Raw genomic sequence first — 8,178 nt, 5'->3', positions numbered from 1 at the left:
GAGATCATCATGCGCCGGAACAAAGATCCGGCGCCCATGGAGAAGCAGTCCGTCAGAGAAGCGCCAAGGCTCCTCCAGGTCGCCGGCCGTGAGCTGCTGCTGAAGAAGGACGGCGTCGTTGGCCGTCGTAGTGGCGCGGCGAATGTCGGCGAAGAGACCGAACGTCGGCCCGGAGCGGATGCACAGGGCCGCCCCGGCGGACTCGTCGGTGGAGGAAGCAAGGTCGGAGTCGCGACGGGACAGCGCGTCGGCCACGATGTTAAGACGGCCCGGCCGATACTCGACGGAGAAGTCAAAGCCGAAGAGCTTGCTGATCCACTGGTGCTGCGGCACGGTCGACAACCGTTGGTCCAGCAAGAACTTCAGGCTGTAGTGGTCCGTGCGAATGTGGAAGGATCGTCCCCACAAGTACGGCCGCCAATGACGAACGGCCTGTACAAGGCCAATGAGCTCCCGCTCGTATGCCGCCAGCTTAAGATGGCGTGGAGCGAAAGGCCGGCTGAAGAAAGCGAGGGGCCCATCGCCCTGATGAAGCACGGCGCCGAACCCGGCGCCCGAGGCGTCACAGTCCACCACGAACGGGCGGTCGAAGTCGGGCATCTAGAGGACGGGGCCCGTCGTGAGGGCCCCCTTGAGGGCCTCGAACGCCGTCGTCGCCTCGTCGTCCCAGGCGAAAGCGTCGCGGCGAAGCAACCGCGTGAGGGGCTCCGCGATGAGCCCGAACTCCCGGATAAATTTCCGGTAGTAGCCGGCTAGGCCGAGGAACCCGCGGAGAGCCCGCGGCGAGTGAGGCGTCGGCCATGCAGAGACGGCCGCCACCTTGTCGGCGTCCATAGCCACCCCGTCGGCCGAGATGACATGGCCGAGGTAGGCGACGGTAGGTGTCCCGAACGAGCACTTCGAGCGCTTAAGGTGGAGGTGGTGCGCCCGAAGCTCGTTGAAGACGATGGCGACGTGCTAGAGGTGCTCGGCCCAGGTGGCGCTGTAGATAAGAATGTCATCAAAGAAAACAAGCACAAACAGCTGTAAGTAGGGTCGAAGGACGTCGTTCATCAGGGCCTGGAAAGTCGCCGGGGCGTTGGCGAGGTCGAAGGGCATCACCAAGAACTCGAAGTGGCCATGGTGGGTGCGAAACGCCGTCTTGGCGATGTCGTCTGGATGCATGCGCACCTGATGATAGCTCGACCGGAGATCGAGCTTGGTGAAGAAGCGCGCCCCATGGAGCTCATCCAAGAGCTCGTCGACCACCGGTATAGGGAACTTGTCCTTGAGCGTGAGCGCGTTGAGGGCGCGATAGTCAATGCAGAAACGCCACGTGCCGTCCGACTTACGGATGAGAAGCACCGGCGCGGAGAAGGGCGACGTGGAGATCCGGATGATGCCTGCCGCGAGCATAAGGGCACACTGTCGCTCCAACTCATCCTTCTACAGCTGAGGGTAGCGGTAGGGACGAACCGCCACGGGGGTGGAGCCCGGTACGAGGTGAATATGATGGTCGTACACCCGGGCGGGTGGAAGACCCCGTGGCTCGTCGAAGAGGTCGCTGTGCTGCTGTAGAAGGGGATCCAGCAGGGGGTGCTCGGCCTCCTGGGACGCGGCGGCCAGCTGGAGGTGTGGCACGGCTGGCGCGGCGCCCCCAAGGCCGTCCCACCGGATGCGGCAGCCCAGCCGCCAGAACGTCATCGAGAGTGCGTCGAAGTCCCACAGGATGGGCCCGAGGGTCCGGAGAAAATCCACCCCGAGGATGAAGTCGAAGCAGCCGAGGTCGATGCCTGCACATGTAATGGAGAAGTGCTCGCCACCGATGGAGATGGGAACGTCGCGGGCGAGCCCATGGCACCGGAGGCGATCGCCGTTTGCCACCGTGATCCGCAGGCGCTCCCCGCCCGTGGTCGGCAGTGCTAGCCGACGCATGGTCGCCGCGGGCAGGAAGTTATGGGTGGAGCCAGTATCCAGCAGGGCCACCAGCCGCTCGCCATGGACTGTCACCGGTAACAACATGGTCCGTTCGCCACGGATGCCGGCGAGAGCGTGGAGGGAGACGACGCACGCCGTCGCCGTGGAATCCGCGGCCGCCGCGGTTGGTGGCTCGTCGGTCGAGTCGTCCGCCTCGGTGTAGTCGACCGTCTCCAAGTAAAATAGGCGGGGGCAGACATGGGTCGGCGTGTAGGGCTCATCACAGTTGAAGCAGAGGCCCTGACGGCGACGCTCCTGCTGCTCGGCTGGTGACAACCGACGGAAGGTCCGGGTGGTGGCCTGAGGTGCGGTCGTCGTGGCTGGAAGAAGCCGGCCCGGTGATGGTGGAGTCGGCGCGGGTCGACTGGGATGGCGGCCGCCCCGGCCGGCCGGTTGCTGCAGCGCCTGAGCCCGCTGTTCGAAGGCCCGGGCGTAGTACATGGCCGTCTGGAGGTCGGGGGGATCCCGGAGCTCGACGTCCACGCGAATATGGTCCGGTAATCCGCCCACAAATAACTCGGCGCGCTGAGTCGCGGAGACGCCCGGCGCATGGCATGCCAGGGCCTGGAAGCGGTCGGCGTAGTCCTGCACCGTGGATGTGAAAGGCAAGCGGCCGAGGGCCGCTAGTCGGCTCCCGCGGATAGAAGGCCCGAACCGGAGGAGACAAAGCTCCCGGAAGCGCTCCCATGGTGGCATGCCGCCCTCGTCCTGCTCGAGGGCATAGTACCAAGTCTGCGCCGCGCCTCGGAGATGATAGGACGCGAGCCAGGTACGATCCGAAGCGAGCGTCCGCTGCCCTCGAAAGAACTGCTCGCACTGGTTGAGCCAGTTAAGGGGGTCCTCCGTGCCGTCGTAAGTGGCGAAGTCCAGTTTGGCGAAGCGAGGGGGTGTCGGGCCACCGTGCCCGGGAGCTGCAGTCAACGGTAGTGCGTGTGCCGGGTCGGGGATCTCTGGGGTGTGGTTCGCCGAGCTGGAGGGACGGTCAGATCAGAAGGAGGGCATTGGGTGTTCCGGCGCCGTAGTATACACCGGGTCCGGAGACGAGCCGGCCGCCCACGCGGGAATCGGCGATGGCGAGGGCGGAAATTGCACCTGGTGAAGGGGCCGGCCAGTAGGGCGGGACGCGGGTGGTGGTGCTGTCGATGGCGGCGGCGCCTGGTGGTGCTGCTGCACCGTCGCCTGCGTCGGGGGGCCGGCGGTGGCGCTGGGAGGAATTGCTGAGGCGGGCCCCCCAGCGATGCGGTGGCGGTCGGCCACGCTGGCCAAGGCGTTCCCGCGGCCGGGTAGGGCAGCAGGAGCGGCGGCGGAGGCGCCCCTCCGTAGGGCGCCTGGAAGGCCGGGGCGGGCCACTGTAGCGGCGGCGGCCCATAGGAGGGGGTGGCGGCGCTCGGCGGCAGGGGCTGGTTCCCGGCGAGGTAGAGGGTGATGCCCCGAACGGCCTGGACGAGTTCTCGCAGGGTGCCCGACACCTCCTCGGGCGTAAGGAGCGGGGGCGGATCCGCCGTGGTGGTGGTCGTCGCTGGCGCGGTGGTGGTGAAGGTCCCGGACGTGATCGCCGTCATCGGCGAGGAGGTGGCCGGCGGCAGCGGTGGTGGGGCGGAGGTGGATAGCAGCGGCGGCGGTGATGGAGGAAGCGACATGATCGGCCTGGTGTCTCTGGATACCAAATTGGTAGGACTAGGGTTCCTACCGGGCCTCCGGCGTAGATTGTACGGACAAGGGGAGGAAGACGAGGGCTGGAGCGCGCCCCGGCGATGGGGCGCCGTCGCGGCTAGGGTTAGGTGCGGCGGCTAGGGTTCCGGCTCCTTGGGGAGCCGGGCAACAGAAGATTATAATATCTTTATTGCTTGCCTCAAACGGTGTCTTACAACTAGTATTTATAACTTTAGCCTAAGATAACTTGCCTAATATAACTTGCCTAAGATAACTTGTGGGTCAAGCCCCTAATACTAATGCCCGGTGGGCCTCTTTCTGGTATAGACCAAACCGGTCATAACAGGGTACGATGCACCCTCCACTTATATATGCCTGCAAATAGTGTGTGGTTAGGAGCCACAAAAGCATTTTTTTTCCTTCTCAAGTGAGAGCTCGGGATGACACTTATATATGCCTGCAAATAATGTTTGTTTATCTTTTGTTGTCGTACTGAAATCTGAAATGCTTCGTGAGCTATTCGAGCAAACCAAGCAAATAGAATTGAGTCCTGGAAAATAGCAGCGGGAGAAGAGATGGATCTTGCGAAGGTAGAAGAGATTGATCCACCAAAGCTCCATATAGATTCCGCAGATTGTTCCCATGTGCGGCACAACGACACCTCGTTCTGATAAGAAATTCCCAAGGGCTTACAGGTGCGGGGGCACGCACCTGCTCGGCACCGCCCGCCCGGAGCATTGCCCCACGATCCACAAACTCATTTGATTCCTTGCAATTCCCTTCAGCCTTAACGTTAATGGTGAGGTTCAAAAGACAGTTTGAAGTTTTAGTTTCTGAAAGTTATTGAATTAATTAATTCATTCCTACCAAGTTTCAACAGGTCAAACTTTGTGAAGTTTTAAAAGCTTGTTATAACGTATTTGGAAGTGATCTTATTTCAAAGACCTCGTCACAAGGAACCCGAATATGCAAACTAAACATAAATTACACTTTTGGTTCAAGAGATATAATAGATTTAAATTTGAAAGTCCAAAGAAAAAGCATGAGAGATGGGGTCACAAATCGTCTCCCTCATTCTGATCCAAATACCATTTGATGCCTGTCTCTGCGAAAATCAAGAACGCACGATTCTGATCCAATACCATTTGATATCTCTCCCTGTAATTTCATTAGCAAGAACATAAGAATGCTGTGCCTTTTGTGGACGAGTTCATTGAGTTGACCAGTTTAGTCGGTAAACCCATTTAGTCAGCCTTCCGAGACAAAAAAGAGAAAGAGAAAAAACACTTCACCATAATACACAGATCTCACCGGTAAGAATGGCTATGATACATTGCCGCAAAGCTGGTTCGCAGGATCTATCATAGCCGAAGATGGACACGGGAGCACTGCTCTGGCAAAATAGCAGGCGTGTCAAAGTTTAAACCAGCCCAAAGACAGATAGGTGATACAGAATAAGCATAGCCCCGATTGACCAGAGTGAACTTCGCGACAAAACTAAACAGCAGACACACCAACAGTAACGACGGAAGCTAACACGGACAAATAACATATGTTCTGGACACTGTCAAGTATCGAAGCCAGAGTAGACACCACTCCCCCTCAGGAGCCGCTTCTCCTCCTCGACGTAGTTCTTACCCCTGCTGGCCTGCCCACGGTCTCTCTTCCGCTTCTCCTTCTGTGAGAATGAAGCAGCATCCTTCTCTTTCTCGGTCTGCCTTGGTTGGGGGTTCATCACACCGATAAGCTTCTCTCCTTCAGTTACTGCAGCCCTTGTGCGTTCCCGCTCTTCAAAAGACTCGGTTAGAACTTCCTTCTCGTTGCGATCTTTCCCAGTGGACCAAGTCCAGTTAGGTTCAACCTTTGGAGGAGCAACTGTCAGTATAGATGGTCCGCCACGATACCCGTGCCGGCTCAAAGCACTGAAATCCACACCACCAGGTTTCTTCTTCTTCAACAAAGACGCTGTTCAGAGAGCTAAAATCAGCGTTAAAAGAGACCCTGACCATGACATATCGTACGTTTAACATCAGTGATATATGGTTCATATCACTTCGCTAACAACCAAAATGTGCCAGATTACACAGCAGGCAGAAACAAAATAGACAGGATAAGACGGTCCAACTTGCGATGTTTGCTAATGCAACTTTAGGGAAGGGAACACTGGATCTATGTTAGCATGATACATGGGGTCTTTAGCCCAGACCTTCTCTAAGTGGTCACTAGAGGTGGTCAGCCTATGGACTTCTTCAGTGGCCCAAATGAGGGCTTGAGCTTTCATAGGGTGAATGATAGCATCCAGAGGCTGGTGCTCATTATCGCTCCCAACCCTCTGTTGATCCCACTGTCTCAAGAGGATGTTGGTGAGGTAATGCAAGGGCTGCTCGTACAACTGCTTCACCGATCTTCCGAGTCCCAGCCATGATGTGGATGGGATCAAGGAGCTGCAGTGATCAGGAATTGGGATGTGCTTCATGTACTCTTGATACATTTCAGCCCTCCTGATCAATGCACCTGCAGTATCCCATAATGGTAAGAGTACAAATATGCAACTCTATGCAGAAAACATATAATCATAAAACCACAGGAGCTAATCCAATGCAGATATATACTGTCCATGGCTGGTGAGTGCAAACTCTAGCTCAGGGTCTCAAGAAGTGCTTGATGACTGAAACAGGACTTAAACCTTTTTACTGACACTAGTTCCTGGTTTATTCCATCGGTATATAGAGAAGGTGTGGCACTGAAGGTCAAGGCTAGCCCCCAATTAAGTATACAACTTGAAGCGATCAGATTTACGAAATACTGAGGTTTCTTGGCCGGGTGAACATTAGGAAATAAAATACTTTGTTGCAAGAAACAAATTGTATCTTGTATACATAATTATTATAAGCATGTTGTCATTTGCGCGGATTTATCATTAAATGAACCCAAAACATATTGTGAAAATTTGCATGTTAATCAGATATTACTCTCCTCGCGTAAGAATAAACAATGCTCGGATATTGACCTTGGCCAGTAAAACAGGCTATAGTGGTAACCAGTCCAGGCTGGCCAGAATCAGTTAGCATATGTCCAAGTGTGAAAGAAAACTATCATTTCCAACACAACCTAAGCTATTCCTCTGTTAGTAATGGTAACAGACAAGAAAAGTGGTATCTGCATATCAAATCTCAAGTATACAAAACACTACTAAGATAAATATATGCAGGATAAACACAATAACTCCACAACACTTGCACACAGCTACTTAAGAAAGTTTAACATATAACAATTTAACATCTAAGCCAATTTGTTAGGTGCGTTCAGAATTATTACCCCCAATACCAAATCCTAGGCAGGAAATTAATTCTCTTGGACTTTTGGTGAATTATTACCCTCAAAATTGTTGCTTCTCAAAGAAGGCAAAATAATGACCCCCTAAGAACTAACGCTGTACATAGACTAAATTGTGCGCTTTAATACAAGCAAATGAAAGCTATAAAATTTATAATTGTTTAATTCCTCTTAGAGCCATTGGACAAATATACAAACTAAAATTACACCAATTTAGTATAACAAGGGTCGGAGACATAAATCAACTCTAATGAGCGCGCAAATCGATTCGTTTGACAACAAAAAGCGACCGGAATAGCTCTCACCTTTTGCTGGAGCTGCAGATTTGGAGGACATGGGCAGCCGGAAGGAGTTCTCGCCTTTCCCGTTCCCGGCCTCATCGTCGGAATCCGAGCTCAGGTCGTCGCCGGAAGAGAGCTCCACCGGCTCCTCCGACGGCGCGGCCCTCTTCATACCTACGGACCGGCCCACAACCACGTCAGCGTCACTCCGTTCGGAACAAGACCGTAAAAGAGCGAAGTTTTGTGCCCTCACCTGGTCTACGGAACGGGGAAACACGCAGCCGGCGAGAGGACGGGGGTTGGAGGTCTCGCTCCCTGGTCGCCGGCGTCGGAGACGGCGAGATGACAAGGAAGCCGAAACCCTCGATTCTCCGCTTAGTCTGTCCTCTTTTTTTTTCTAAGAAGAGGCCTATCCTCTTTTTTAATATGTCCCTGGGCTTGTTGGGCTTGGATGAGAGGTTAGTGTCAGAAAGATTCTCTTCCCTAGGTACCGACCCACAAAATGGCTGTTAATGTTTTTTTTTCTTGTTTCTAAAAAATGGGTTTTTCCCTTCAAAATGACCCAATTTTCAAACACGCCGCTGGTATAAAATTTTAGGTCCAAATTTATTTAAAATTTTAAAATACATATCTTAAAAAAGAAAATTCATGATGTGAATTATAATACTCCAAATCGGTGACAATTAATATAGATAGGAGGGAGTGTTACAAATTGGGTCTTGGACTCGAGCCATTTTCTTTATCATAAATGAAAATTCTTGTTTCTCGTACTATGTTTCAAATTTGGATTTGGAAATTTAAATTTTGATGAATTCTTATTACAACTAATACATTGGTTTCTTAATAATTTTTCAACATCTATAAATAGGATAATTTAACTCAGGTGCACTAGTATCACCAGATACTTCCCCATGCCAACCCCACCCATCATTTTTCAAAACAAACACCCATA

The 8,178-nt window shown here is 53.7% G+C and overlaps 1 protein-coding gene across 2 annotated transcripts; it reads right to left on the bottom strand.

Moving 5' to 3' along the window:
• Positions 1-4,880: 4,880 nt before the first annotated feature.
• Positions 4,881-7,678, bottom strand: LOC123166330 (protein RDM1). Of its 2 annotated transcripts, none has more exons than XM_044584115.1 (3): positions 7,480-7,678; positions 7,251-7,400; positions 4,881-6,123 (listed from the first exon to the last, which is right to left on the bottom strand). In XM_044584115.1, exons 2-3 carry the CDS (start codon positions 7,396-7,398, stop codon positions 5,747-5,749), a joined length of 525 nt encoding a protein of 174 aa, XP_044440050.1. In that variant the 5' UTR covers positions 7,399-7,400; positions 7,480-7,678; the 3' UTR covers positions 4,881-5,746. The 2 variants fall into 2 exon arrangements, with proteins under 2 accessions (XP_044440050.1, XP_044440049.1); XM_044584114.1 differs by having other exon boundaries at positions 4,881-5,574.
• Positions 7,679-8,178: the final 500 nt, after the last annotated feature.

The sequence above is a fragment of the Triticum aestivum genome, chromosome 7D, assembly GCF_018294505.1.
Source record: "Triticum aestivum cultivar Chinese Spring chromosome 7D, IWGSC CS RefSeq v2.1, whole genome shotgun sequence".
Classification (NCBI taxonomy): Eukaryota; Viridiplantae; Streptophyta; class Magnoliopsida; order Poales; family Poaceae; genus Triticum; species Triticum aestivum.
This window is presented reverse-complemented; position numbering and strand designations above follow the sequence as displayed.